The sequence below is a fragment of the Ursus arctos genome, chromosome X (assembly GCF_023065955.2).
Source record: "Ursus arctos isolate Adak ecotype North America chromosome X, UrsArc2.0, whole genome shotgun sequence".
NCBI classification, from domain to species: Eukaryota; Metazoa; Chordata; class Mammalia; order Carnivora; family Ursidae; genus Ursus; species Ursus arctos.
The window spans coordinates 12,034,502-12,048,954 of NC_079873.1; the positions used below are offsets into that span (position 1 = coordinate 12,034,502).

The 14,453-nt window shown below is 42.0% G+C and overlaps 1 protein-coding gene across 2 annotated transcripts in view; it reads left to right on the forward strand.

The window, feature by feature from the left end:
- The window catches only part of ZRSR2 (zinc finger CCCH-type, RNA binding motif and serine/arginine rich 2), a 28,200-nt gene continuing 13,747 nt past the window's right edge, over positions 1 to 14,453 (forward strand). The window contains exons 1-6 of one of the 2 annotated variants that reach the window (XM_026480273.4): positions 1 to 1,762; positions 2,186 to 2,265; positions 5,670 to 5,748; positions 10,561 to 10,669; positions 10,877 to 10,963; positions 14,035 to 14,073. In XM_026480273.4, the coding sequence (XP_026336058.1) occupies positions 1,722 to 1,762; positions 2,186 to 2,265; positions 5,670 to 5,748; positions 10,561 to 10,669; positions 10,877 to 10,963; positions 14,035 to 14,073 (435 nt within the window). In that variant the 5' untranslated portion in view covers positions 1 to 1,721. Of the gene's footprint in view, positions 1,834 to 2,185; positions 2,266 to 5,669; positions 5,749 to 10,560; positions 10,670 to 10,876; positions 10,964 to 14,034; positions 14,074 to 14,453 lie in introns of both variants that reach the window. The other variant, XM_026480274.4, reaches the window with a different exon arrangement.

Genomic DNA, 14,453 nt, shown 5'->3' on the forward strand with positions numbered 1-14,453 from the left:
ACTAAGTACAATATATTGTGATAGGTGTTACAAAGGTAAAATACTTGGAGCATATGCTAGGAGCATACGCAGGACAAGTACCAAACCACTCTTGAGGAGGTAGGGGAGTTTTCACACCAATGATGATACAACAGCTAACGTGTCAGAAACACTATTGTCAGGCACTATGCCAACATATAGCATGCACTTGGGAACTATTATCACTACTTGATTTCTACAGATCAGAAAACTGAGGACTAGACATTAAGGAATTTACTCAAGGTCAGAAAGCCAAGGCTTGAGTTTCCCTGTCTGTGCAACTCTAATGCTTATGACACTAATTACCGATGCACTGAGTTGGACAAGAATACTTGGAGGTGTATTAGTCCAAGTGTCTCTGCAAGAGGGAATAGGGCAAGGCTTTATGAGTTTGGCCATCTGTTGAATGATTCCAAGGATGGACTAGGAGAAGCAGGGGCAGTTTAGTAATTGGGTAGCTCAGTGATTTTGATTTGGAGGAGAGAGGAACAAAGCTAGGCCAGGGAAGTTATCCAATCTTCCTCAAAAGATGGGGATTGTTAATCATTTTGCAGCTGCAGCATGTCCTCAAGAGAAGCATTTTTTTTTTCTTGGTCTTGTCTCCGCCCTTGTATATGTACATCAGTCTGATTATTATTATTAGCAGGGCTGATTTTACTTTCTCAATCCTACTCTCACTGCCCCAGTTAAATTCCTCATCTAGACTGATATTTCAGTTTCGTCGTTTATATTGCAAACCAGAGTAATTTACCTAAAACACAAATATGACAACAAACCTCAACTTAAAAGCTTTTCGATGGTTCCCTGTTGCCTACAGAACATAATTAGAGCTTCTTAGCATGGTTTACTAGGCCGGTCTACTTTACCCAGGCCCAGCCCATCTCTACGGCTGTGTTCCTTGATACTCTGGAACTTCCTTTTAAAGATTGCCAAAATTCTTGCGGATCTGGCCGATTCCACATTGTTTCACTTCTCAGTGCTTTTGCTTATGCCGATTTACCATTCCCACCTGGGAATCTCACCCTTCTCCACCTGGGTAAAGGTTACTTTCCTGCAAAACTCAGACATCCGAAAGTTCTTCCTGAATCCCCGCTGGACTGTTAAGTAAACTACGTTGCCAGTACTATATTATTTTATCTATGTATTGGTCCTTTTCTGCCTCTAGATTGCGCATTCCTTGGGAGCAGAGGTTACACGTTTGCAGTGCAGGTGTTGGCTTTCTCTATAGAGGTGGCAAGTGTGAATGGAAGGGGGCAGACTCCGGAGTTTGTCTGAGGGGCTGATAGGTGGAAACGCAGAATAAGGCGGAGCCTGGACTAGGCGGCCTGGAAAGCTAGGCGAGTGACTGTGCGTGGGACGAGGTCTCCTGAGTGGATGAGGAAGAAGTGTAACTTTAACTTCCTGACCACAGGACAGACAACTACGGTGTGGGGGCAGATAGTGATAAGGCAATGGGAGGAAAAATTACTTTCAGGGAGGGGTACGAATTCTCGGGAAGGGGACATTTGTTTGTGTAGAGTTTTGGAAGACTAGCCGCCTACCGGAACCTCCAATCTTCCGTCTTTGCTCCTCCCGGGAGGAGGCGCGCTCCCCTCCGCTCCTAGAGTTCCCGCGGCGCCTGCGCGCGGCCGCGCCCTTGTTCTTAAACCCGCCTCTTCCGGCCAACTCTTGGGGGGGTGGGGGGGCGTGGCGGCTCTGGCAAAATGGCGGCGCCCGAGAAGATTATGTTTCCGGAGAAACCAAGGTAAGCTGGGCTGGGGGCGACGAGCCGACGAGAAGAGGACAGAGCTGACCGAGGCTGGACATGGAGGATGTGTAAGCAGGAAGGAACGGGGAGCTGGGCCAACCAGACGAGCCACTGCGGCTGCTCGAGTCCTTCCCGGGGGTGCGCCCCGGACTGTCACGGACGTCTGTGGGTTCAGGGAGGCGAGGAGGGGAACAGGTGACGGGATGGAAAAGACCTGCCATCTGGGCGTGGAGTGGTGAGGCGATAGTAAACGCGTGTTCCGTAATGAAAACCCGGGAAGCAAGATTTCACTCCCGGGCACCGAGCGATTTCCTGTCACTGGGCGCGGCGGGTTGTGGCGGGGCGGGGGGAGGGTGGCAGTCAGACAGCGCCGCAGGTGTGATCAATTGACGCTGGTGTGTGCCTGTTTCAATCTTCCAGCCACAAAAAGTACAGGGCCGCCCTGAAGAAGGCGAAACGAAAGAAACGACGGCAGGAACTGGCTCGATTGAGGGACTCAGGTAACCGACTCCAGCCTGTTTTCTGTGTATGAAATTGCTCTCTCCGCTCCCGTTGTAACTTGAAGCCCCAGTTTCAGAAGGAAGCCAAGTACTTATCTGCCGAAAAATTTACGGCGGCTACTGCCGCCCAAGTAAAGTTATGCTAGACCCACTTCAGAAACGATATTAACGTACTAAAGAGGGGGAAAAAGGTCATAGTGAATCAACCACTGATTATATGTAAGTATTTATGAAGTATCTGATATTACAGGTGCAGGCATCATGAATTACAGCAGCTAGCACAGCCCTTGCACATAGTAAGTATTCAGCGAATGTTTTCCGTTGTAAAACCAGCAGGACTTGAGGGGTTTAGACATTTTGCAAATTTTTCTCAAACTTGAGTAATACAAGAGACCCTCTGCTGACTCAAATTATTATTAATACCATTAAAAAATATATATATGCATAAAACCAGATATGAAACTTTTGAGTATAAAACAATATATGTACAAGATTATAAAACCAAGTGAAATTACACATCCAGTAAAATTCAAATCTACATCAATGTAATGTTAGGGATGATGTGAAACAAGCTTTCAGCATGAATATGGTACCGATTGGAGTTGGGAGTGCCACTACTGTTGCCCTGTAGTTATTTAGTAGTAGTTGTTTTTTCCTGTTAAAGTACTGTGGCACCTTCATCTGTACTGGCTGTGGTGTCATTTGTCCTTCACATGACAGAATCTAACAAATACAAATACATATTAAACCTGCCTGTTTAATACAATAAAATTAGTACTAACTTATAAAATTATATATTAGTTATAAATGCAGATGGAAGCACTGAAATCACACAGCAGTACTACATTATAATGTTTGCCATCCAGATTATCCAGGCGGACCTTCAGACACTTTTTTTTTTTTTTTTGACATATAATTGACACATTAGTTTTGGGTATACATTGTAATGACTTGATATTTGTATACATTGCAAAAATGTATCTAAACAATTCTTGCGGTCCGTGGCAAGGGCCTCAAGTAACCAGTATGCTCTAGCTTTGTGAAACATAACTGTAGACATTTTATTTACCTTTGGAGTTGCCCAGTAATTATTTTCAGTAGCAGTACTTGGAGTATTTAGAATGGGAGGAGCAGGGTGCTTACGCGTGGCTTTTGTTAGCATCTTTTATTCAAAACCGGACTACTTAAGGCAGGACAAGCATCAGGGATAAAAGGAAAAACCAGGGTGGGTTGGAGTTATTGATGCCCTTGGTGTCTGTCTCCGCCCCCCCCCCCCTTAACAGTCTCAGCTACCTTTGTTTACTTAACCTGTTTTCTTCCAATATACCTTTTTTTTTTTTAAACTTCTTAATCTTTTTTTCCCTTCTTTTAAATCCTAGAGCTGTAGTTTTTATTGCATTGAATTTCCCCCTCTTTGACTTCGAGAAGTGCTTTCAGAGTGAGCCTTTGTGGAGAGGCGGGTGGATCATGTTCTTTGGCAGTTTAGTCAGTTGGAGGATGCAATTACTGGTTTGGTCAGGAGTATATGGTTAATGGCAGATCCAAGTCTAAGCATTTGTCTCTGGACTACTGCTCCTACTTTGGCCCACTCCAACTCCTAATTCTTAGTGGTGCTTCATGAATAGTGTGGCCTGCCAAACACTGCTGTTCATTGTAGCACACATTGGATGGGCAGACAACACCCAGAAGGCTAGAATAGGGAAATAGTCTGTAAGAATTGCTCGTAAGAGTGAATTGGAAAATGAGTGGTAGAAATTTCTGGAATATTGACCTCTCATTTACAGGTAGCCTCTTCAGCATACAGTTCTACTCGAAATAGCCTGAAATGAGCTGCCTTGTCAGAAATTAAGGTGACGTTAAGAATGAAAAGCAAGTAGCCTGATTCCAATTTATACAGTTATATGTATGATACAATTAAGTATACTATACTTATATGTATCCTTGCATATATTTCATTGTACGTATTGAGCAAATGCTATGGGCATACCTCTGTAAGTCAGTGATAGCTCCTGTGCCAGGTTCTCCGGAAGGCCCTTTATTTACATTAGCTCATTTAATAATCTGAATAATTAGATTTTATTCTGTGTGAGTTAGAACTTATCCCATTTTTTTTTTAACCTATTTTAATTTCAGGTGCTGAAATAATGAAATTTACATAAGAAAAGTAAATTGTAGTTACCTAGAACTGGGTGTACCTTTGATTAGACCTAAACTCCACATATGCGACAGATAGAAAATCTTTTTCCTTTAAGCCTGAGATCTTCTTTTATATTTCCTTAGGATCACTTCAGTTTTCCTCCTTTTTCCCCCCAAATATAAATTCTGAATAGGATTTTATATTATGTATATATGTATTATTATATAGTAAGTTATATTAAAAATATTTTCCCATCTTCTTTTTGAAAATGTTCCAGTGTACAGAAAGTTGAAAATGGTACAATAAATATCCATGAACACATCATCTAGATTTGCCAGTGTTAACATTTTGCCTTATTCCCTATATAGATAGATACATATGTACATATTTTTTCTGAATTCATTGCCTGTCAGTTGCAGAGATCATGATCTCTCACCTCTACATACTTTAGCCTGAGTCTCCTTAGAATAAGGAGCATAATATCAGACTTGCTGCCATGTAAAGGAACAGTAATTCAATGGTGTGATATGCAGGCCATACTTGAACTTTCCCAAACCAAGACTGATGATTGTGAAAAGTTCACGCCACTTGTCTGGTGGAATACCCTGCATTCTGGATTAGCCTGTCTTCTCCTGATAAGCTTCAGGTTACACTCCTTATGGCAAATACTACAAAGCTGATGCTGTATACCTCTCATTGCACACATCAGGGGACCTATAATGTCAGGTCGTTCCATTCTTAGTATTGCTACGGGTGGTCAAAGTGTTGCCAGTCAGATGGCTCCATTGTAAAGGATGTTTCCCCTTTGTAATTAGTACTCATCTGTGAGCTGATGTTTTGAAATGGTGTAAGTAAATATCTTCTTCCCATCAAGCTTTCATCCACTGTTTTTAGAATTTTTTTAAAAATCGGTTCTTACAGTGGGGGTTGCAAAAATGATGACTTTTCTACTTAAGTCTTTCTACATTTTTTAGTTGCCATTCTTCTGTAAAGATGAATGTTCCTTTTCATACCCCGCCACTTTTTTGAGTATCACTGTGGAACCGTCAATTAATTTTTTCAATTGAATGTGTTATCTACCATTTTTGGTTTTTTTGGGTTTCAAAATTGTTTCAAATTTGGTTGGTTGGAGCCCTTATTAGAAGGCTTTAAAAACAGATTCGTACCATAATTGTAAAGATTAGATTTTCTTTTTTTTTACCCCTGAATCATTGACCGAGGTTTTACAATATTCAGATTGTTTAATAAAACATTTAAATTTCCTTAGGACTCTCACAGAAGGAGGAGGAGGATGCTTTTATTGAAGAACAGCACCTGGAAGAAGAGAAGCTGTTGGAGATAGAGAGGTCAGCAGTAATCGGAGCACTTCCTCATGAACCCAGTTGTTTTATTTGAATATTATAAGTCTTGGGGCGCCTGCGTGGCTCAGTTGGTTGGGCATCTGACTCTTGATCTCAGCTCAGGTCTTGATTTCAGGGTCATGACATTAAGCCCTGTGTTGGGCTCCATGCCCAGCCTACTTAAGAAAAAAATTTTAAAAATAAATATTATAAGTCTTTACGAACTAGTACAGGTCTTCTTTATAACACCTTATACAAAACAGGTCTTATAACCCTGTATAAAATATTTAAATCGCCACCTGACAGACTAAAATTAGATGTTCTCATTTTTCTTAAATGGGAGTATTTTTCACTATTTTTGCTAATTTGAAAATGTTTTGAAAAAGAAATTAAAGTAAGTCTAAAGAGTGAAAGAGCTTCAATGAATTCAGCACACCCAAAGATAGCCACTGTTAAAAATGTAAGAGTGTAGATGTACTGTGTGTTTATGTCTATAATGGGAGGTTATTTATGCATTTTAATTGCTTTTTTTGCTTAACATAGGACCTGTATTTCAGTATTGATTCACATACCTAATTCAACCATTTTGGTGGCAACATTGTGTCCATTGTATGGATGTAGCATAATATATTATTTATTTATTTATTTTAAAGTTTATTTATTTTTTATATCATAATTTATTCTTGGTTCATAATCTGTAGTTCTCTACTGATGGACATTCGGGTTATTTACTATTAAATAACATTCACTTACTATTTACTGTGAACTTCCTATTTCCTAGTATTTACTATTAATTTATACTCAGATATTTTTACAATTCTATAAAAAGGTGCCATGAGTATCCATGCTTATATATCCTTGGTAATTGTCCTATTATTTCCTCAGGAAAATGCCTAGAAATGAAATTATTGGGATCAAAGGATAAGTACACGTAAAATGTCGATGGTTGGGTAGAAGGGGCACCCCAGTTTGCAGCCCTTCTAGCAGTGAATCGAGGGGCCTGTATCCCCATACCTTCTTCACTCACACCAGGCATCAAGTTTTAAAACTATCGTGAAAAGTTGCATTTCATTGTTGTTTGGTTTTTTTTAAAGGTTTTCTTTATTTATTTGTCAGAGAGTATGCACGTGTGAGCACAAACGGGAGTAGCAGGCAGTGGGAGAAGCAGGCTCCCCACTGAGCAGGGAGCCCAATGCGGAACTCGATCCCAGGACCCTGGGGTCATGACCTGAGCCAAAGGCTGACGCTTAACCGACTGAGCCACCCAGGCGTCCCACATTTCATTGTTTCAAATGTTCATTTCTTAGTAAAGTTTGTGTATTTTTTAATAAATTTTATTACCTATTTTAGATTGCTTAAGTCTTCCACCTTTCTCTTTTGGGATACATTATTTTAAGTTTGTTGTGTAAGCAAGGTTATTACTGATTAAGGATATCCGTCCTTTATCGGTCATATGTGTGATGTATGTTTTTCTCATTTGTCATCAGTCCTAACATGGCTTATGGCATTACCATAATTTGATTTTCATGTCATCACCTTTCATCATGATATCTGACCGTGGTGTGGGCTATAAAAGGCCTCCTCCGTCCCAAGATGATGAAAATCTTCTATTTTTCTCTCTTAGTATATTTCAGGGGGTAGTTTTTTCCCCAAACGGTGCACAATAATGTGAATGTGCTTAATGTTATTCAACTGTACACTTAAAAATGGTTAAAATCCTAAATTTTATGGTGTGTCTATTTTGCCACAATAAAAACCTATTTTTAAAAGGAGTAAAAAAAACTTCATAGACACTCTGTAGCTATTTAGTGGCATGTTTAGTAGGGACTGTTGCTGCTTTGCATGGAATTCAGTCCTGTTCTCCACCTAAGCACATAAAGAGGCACAATCAGCAAAATGCCAAAAGAAAATGTAGTAGTGATTGAGAACGTGCAGTCGATTGAGCCAGAGCTGCATTCTGGTCCTGGCCCTGCCACTTATTAGCTGTGTTCATGTTGTTTATCTCTCTAAGCTTCAATTTCCTTGTCTTAAATATGGAGATAAAATGGAAATAAAATCAATCCTAGTACCTCCCTCATGGAAGTGGGGGGATGAAACGAGGTGGCAAGTATACGCACTTAACATAGTGTTAGTAGATAGGAGATGCTGTAATAACTGGTTGTTAGAGATTTCTGTTGTGATGAAGATATATATGGTATGAAATAGGGGTCGGTTTTTTTTGTTTTCCCATTGAGTTTGAGGTGCTTCTTTTAAATCAGATAACCAGATCTTTATGTTCCTTTGATCTTTGTTCTGTCCCAGTCGCATAATAGTGTGTTGTTGAAAAGCAGGAGGATTAGTTCTGTGGAAACACTGTCTGGCTTTATGTACTGCCTTAAAACACATGTCTAGCATCAGAGAATAACACAGGCAGACGTTAAAGTGGCGAGAACAGATTGTATTGCGTTACTCCCCACTGTAGGGGAAAGAGCTGTAGGGGAAAGAGCGGAGCTCCACTCTGATTTGTGCAGGGGCGATTGGCCCCTTTACAAGGGGGGGCGGGAGTGAGGGGAGGAGTGCAGGGGAATTAGTGAGGGAAGGAAGTACAGAGGGTTGGTCCGGGTAAATGTGACTAGGCCAGCTGCGTCTGTTAGGCACTTAGGGAAGTTAGGATTCTAGTCTTTCACAGACACTGAGACACGGGGGCCTTCTTCTTAAAGATTACATTTCCAAGAAATGGCTCTCAGGTCCTTGAGAGAGGCCTAGTCACAATTATAAGCCGTTTTTAGTAAATGCGCTAAGCAGGCGAGGGCAGGGGCCTATCTCTGCTCCTGTGTTGGCTAGGGCAGATAGTGCATTTTCCTGGCAGCTTTGAGCTTTCTCCGAGGGCGTTTTAATGGGCAGGGAGGAGGGGCTGGGGTCAACCTGAGGGCACAGCCTGCCACTGCTGGAAGCCATGCTAGCCGGTCCTCCAGTCCTCCCAGTGCCGGGGTGTGATGGAGCTGTGTGAGCCGCGGTTCTCCAGTTCTGCTACTCAACAGTATATGCAAGTTAGAGAAGTTGAAACTTTGTAACCGTTGACTCTTTTGAGGTCTTAGATTTAGATGGGCTTTGGTTTGGTTTATATGCAATTAATTTGTTCCTCAAAAGACTCCTAAGTCAGAGTTCTGCACACCAAAACATCTGTACTTAAGCCACAACGTGCACAGGCCTGTGGACCGATGCGGTGTGCCGACCTCTACCGTGGTGGAAAGATGTGCTCCTGCAATGTGTAGTTGGAGATGGAATGTCTTTTCCCATAGGGCACTCGAAATTGTGAATAGGTTCCCCAGGCTGTACATAAAACCTTATGTAACGCCTAATGTTGCTGAAGTAATACAGAACCGTTTCTCATATTTCACTTCCTTTTTCCAAATTCAGTGGGAAAATGCAACCTACGTTCTAAACACCCTATTGACTTTTGAAATGTAACCCATCATGGGGTGCCTGGGTGGCTCAGTCAGTGAAGCATCTGCCTTCAGCTCAGGTCATGATCTCAGGGTCCTGAGATCGAGCCCCATGTGGAGCTCCCTGAGCAGGGAGTCTGTTTCTCCCTCTGCCTGCCACTCCCCCTGCTTGTGCGCTCACTCACTCTCTCTGCCAAATAAGTAAAATCTTAAAAAAAAAAAAAAAAAAAGGAGAAGAAAAAGAAATGTAACCTATCTTTCAGTTAGAAACTTGTGGTATTGGATGTCTGAGATGCTTGCCATTTTAAGATAACATCACTGTTTGTAATTGGTCATTTTTAAAAATAAACTAGACACCTGTTAATTTATTCGTATAACTCCTTGTCATCTTAAAACCCGTAGCTTCCTTTATTTTAAAACATGCTCAGAGTTTTATTTCCCTTCTTTGAGCAGTTTATGTGCTTGGGGCAAGCCACGGCAGACTCTTAACTGTGTAGAGGAGCGGTGCAAAGATACAGGGTGGCAGAGGTTTTCCTAGTGCCACGGTCTCGCAGGGACCACTTGTAAAATGCATAGAAGAGGCAGGGTAGGACCTTCTTCTTCTTTTTTTTTTTTTTTTTTAAGATTTTATTTATTCATTTGACAGACAGCCTGCGAGAGAGGGAACACAAGCAGGGGGAGTGGGAGAGGAAGAAGCAGGCTCCCAGCAGCAGGGAGCCTGACGTCGGGCTCGGTCCCAGAACTCCAGGATCATGCCCTGAGCCGAAGGCAGACGCTTAATGACTGAGCCACCCAGGCGCCCCAGGGGTAGGACCTTCTGAACATGAAAAGCTAGATGGTGCCTTGAGACTTGCTGGCATCCTTATTGACACCTAAACATCCTGATGGTCAACCTGAAGGGAAAATTGTAGTGTCCTTGTTCTATGTAAAAGATGTCACAGATAGGAAATGTAGGGATTTTCAGCTCTTACCCTCTAGGAAGAGAGCTACTGAGACAGAGTGCTTTTCCAAGATCCCTACTCATATCTTCTGCTCCTCTTACCCTCCACTTAACTACTTTCTTGAAAATACCTTTCGTCATAGCTTAATCATTCCCAAATATGTCATTTTGCTATCATTGTGTGTATGTAATTGTAAACTAGTGCTCATTTCTTTTTTTTTTTTAAAGATTTTATTTATTTATTCGACAGAGATAGAGACAGCCAGCGAGAGAGGGAACACAAGCAGGGGGAGTGGGAGAGGAAGAAGCAGGCTCATAGCGGAGGAGCCTGATGTGGGGCTCGATCCCAGAACGCCGGGATCACGCCCTGAGCCGAAGGCAGACGCTTAACCGCTGTGCCACCCAGGCGCCCCGTGCTCATTTCTTTTATTTGATTACATCATTACATTGTAGGCAAAAATTACATGAGGCGTGGTTGCTTCGGGAGCAGAAGGCACAAGAAGAATTCAGAAGAAAGAAGGAAAAGGAAGAGGCAGCTAGAAAACGGCAGGAAGAACAAGAGGTATGATATTAATCAGATGGCCAGTTAACTAATTAGTTAACCAAAATAACTCTCAGTAAGAGTTACAGATCTTGAACTTAAAAAAAAATGGGTAGTACCCATTTTACCAGTGGTAAAGTTTTTCATTTATCTGCCCCATGTGTTCAGTGTTTTTAAAAAGCGAGTGACAAGAATTACCGTTCCTTCTCTTTCTTTTTTCCGGTAAAGAGAAAGTTAAAGGAAGAATGGGAAGAGCAGCAGAGAAAAGAGAGAGAAGAGGAGGAACAGAAGCTACAGGAGAAGAGAGAAAGAGAGGTGATTCCTGTCACAGGAGGATAAACGCACTGCGTATCCTCTTGGTGCACAGATACGGTGTGGGATGGGGCTGAAGAATGAGCCGTAGGCATACCAGGGTTTGCGCTTCGCGGTCCTGTCGAGGAAGCGTCCTGTGGTTAGTATAGATACACGCTAGGTTCTCTTATCTCTTCTCTGGGTCTGTGCAGTGGCAGATACCTTAAGTTTTTCCTTCACCTACCCATCTTCCCCTTTATACCAGGCATTGGCAGAATTCCCTGTAAAGGCCAGAGGGTAAAAATTTGGGGCTTTTTGGTGTGTATGGTCTTTGTTGTAAGCATCCAACTCTGTTGGTATGGCGTGAAAACAGCCGTGGATAATATGTAAATAAATGGTTACGGCTGTGTTCCAATAAAACTATTGTTATATTTTGAAAAACAGGCTGCTGGCCCCTGTTCTCCACTTCGTCCCCCTGGAGCAAATGGTTTTTTTGCTCTAGCTCTTTATATTCACACCAAAGTGTTTCTGAGGTTCTTTTGTATATGGCTTGTCCCATTTAGAGAATATTTTGTGTCGTGTCCACATTTACTGAGTTAATAAGACATTTAACTGCTTATAACATGTCAGCAAGAATGAATGAACTGAAAAAAATCGGAAACTCCAATATTGAGGAATTAGGAAATATTTTTTGTTGCTAAGTCTTGACTTCCTTTCCAACTTGGCTGTAAAGGCCATTGTAGCTAACACATACTTACTCATTAAAAAATCTATGAGGTATATGTATGTATCTTTCAGGATCTTTTACAGATTGCTTTGGTTTATTTTGCTGCTATTCCTTAACACAGTGTATTTATTTCTAAGATCCCACAGCTCATCATTCCTTGACTGATTCCTCAGGATGTATCTTTTCTAGCATATTCCCAAGTTTGAATAGCATACAAGTGGGTAGTTATCATGGAGAAGAATGCATTTGTTTATACCCTAGTCATGATAGGGTAGAAGCAGCCTCCACAAACTTTGTTTTTTTGTGTCTCAGGTCATCAGTTAATTCCAATGCGGATTTTTTTTTTTAAAGATTTATTATTCATTTTAGAGAGAGAGAGAGAGAGAGCACATATGAGAGAGAGTACGTGAGCAAGGGAAGAGGTAGAGGGAGAGAATCCTTAAGCAGACTGCCTGTTGAGCATGGAGCCTGACACAGGGCTCGATCCCATGACCCATGAGATCATGACCTGAGCCAAAAGGGAGAGCTGGACGCTTAACCGACTGAGCCACCCAGGCGCCTCTCCAGTGTGAATTTTTAACACCCTCATTTGAGCATTGCGTTACAGATGAGGCGAGACCATGCTAGCTTTTTAGGGGGCAGGGAAGTTGTTGGGAGCTTGTCATTTTTTTTTTATAGAGTAATTGATGCCCATTTTAACAGTAAAATGTTCTCAATTGAGGTCTTTCTGGCATCAGAGAAAAGCGAAGGCTTCTTTTAAAAAAGCTAAGGCTTTTGTTTCAAAGGAAGTCAGGTGAGACATTATGGAGAGGCAGGTAAAATGAGGTAGGTTGTAAGCATGTTTCTGCTGTGCGCTAGATACTTTTCTAGTAGATGGAGATAGAGCAGTGAAAAACACAGTCCCTGCTCTCCTTGAGTTTTTTGGGTGGGGGAGCCAGATGATAAATAAGCAAAACAGATAATTTTAAGTGCTATGAGATAATGTTAAGTGCTATAAAGAAATACAAAGAGTCGTGTGATAGTGATTGGGGTAGGGATATAGTTCAGGGAAGACTTGTCCAAGGAGCTGATGTTTGAGCTGATACCTTAGTACAGAGATCTTGGGGAGAAGGGGTCCAGGCAGAGGGAAGAGACCTGAGAGTGGAGCTGAAAAGATGTCAGGGTGCCTGGATCTTGGAGACCAAAGGAGAGAGCAGTGGGGACGTTCAGGAATGTAGGCAGGGTCAGATCATGTAAGGCCTCCTGGACCAGAAGGAGGAGTTTGGGTTTTATGTTAAGTGTCATGGGAAGCCACTGCAGGGTTTTTAAGCAGGGTTTGACTTCATTTAATTTACATCTATACCTTTACCAGATCATTCTAACTTTTGTATAAAGAAGGGGGACGGACGGTAGAGAGTGGGGAGTAGTCACCAAGGAGACAGGAGTGAAAATAGAATGACCAGTTAGAAGGCCACTGTTCCAGATAGGACATGATGGTGGCTTAGATGAGAGGAGTCCTTAGTAAGGATAAGTATACCGAGGTGTGGGGTGTGTGGAGGCAGAGGCAGTGGGACTCTGGTTTGTAGACTGAATGGACAGGGAGGGGAAGGGAAAGGAGAGGAATTCCGGTTCTACTTTGTAGGTTGTTGGTCCGAACAAGCGGGCAAATGAATGGCAGCGTTGGTTAGTGAGATGGGGGGCGTTCAGGTGGGTGGGGGTGAAGAAGAACCAGGGCTGTGTGGTGAGCACGTTAAGTTAGCCAGGACCCCACGTGACTGGGTAGCGTTCTCAAGTAAGCAGCTAGACACAGGAGTCTTTCATGTAATGCTTTAAGGGGCTAGGGAAGAGAAGTCTGTCAAGAATAATTTAAAACTTGTTTAAATGACAGTGAGCTTAGAATTTACTGGTATATTGCAAGACTTCTTTGCCTTACCGAAATGTTTGAGATTTTTCATCAACCTGAATTTCTACTGTTCATGTCATAATTTAACATCTGTTAAGTGTTGATGATGTTGGATCTAAACATTGCATTATATAATAATTCACTGATACTATCTCTCTCATCTTGAAAGTTAGAATGTGGTATATATGATCAAATATGCTAAATATTACTGTTACTGAAACTATTATAAGACTGTGTTTTGCAATGGGAGCTAATAAATGTCCTATTTGAATAAACGTTCTCAGCTATATGTCCTTTGAAAGCTTTTCAGAAGATCTGTGCTGTAGAAAGCAAATGAGAACCTGAAGCCTTTGGCGTGTGTGGTTTTCTTTTTTTCTTTTTTTCTTTTTTTTTAATTGTTACACATGAGCTTCTTAACCAGAGAAACCAGACGTGACTTTCCTGACTTGCACGTTTTCATTAGTCCTGTGTTTGCACCATTTGTAGGAAGCTGTGCAGAAGATGCTGGAGCAGGCTGAAAATGAGGTATTTTCAAAACTTTCATTCAGAATTTGAGACCAGGGAACGTTTCTTTAAAAACCGTTCCTCTGGTGTGATGTTAATTTTGGGGTAAGCTATGTAGGTCACGTGTGAATATCAGAACCACTCGCAGCTCTGTGATTTTTATGGCAGCGGCGGCGGCAGCAAGAGGTGTTTGATGAATGAAAGCAAATGGTGTCAAGCCCCCTGTGGACTGTCGGTATTTGTAGTCCTTAAAATGCGCGAGCAACATCACATGCTGTTGCCCCAAAATAAACGGCTGAACTTGCCCCAGAGCAACCTGCGTCGCTCTCAGGGGTGCGTCCCTGACAAGTCCTCTGACCCCCATCCGGAATGGATGGGCAGCAGGGAGGCCTCAGTGACTG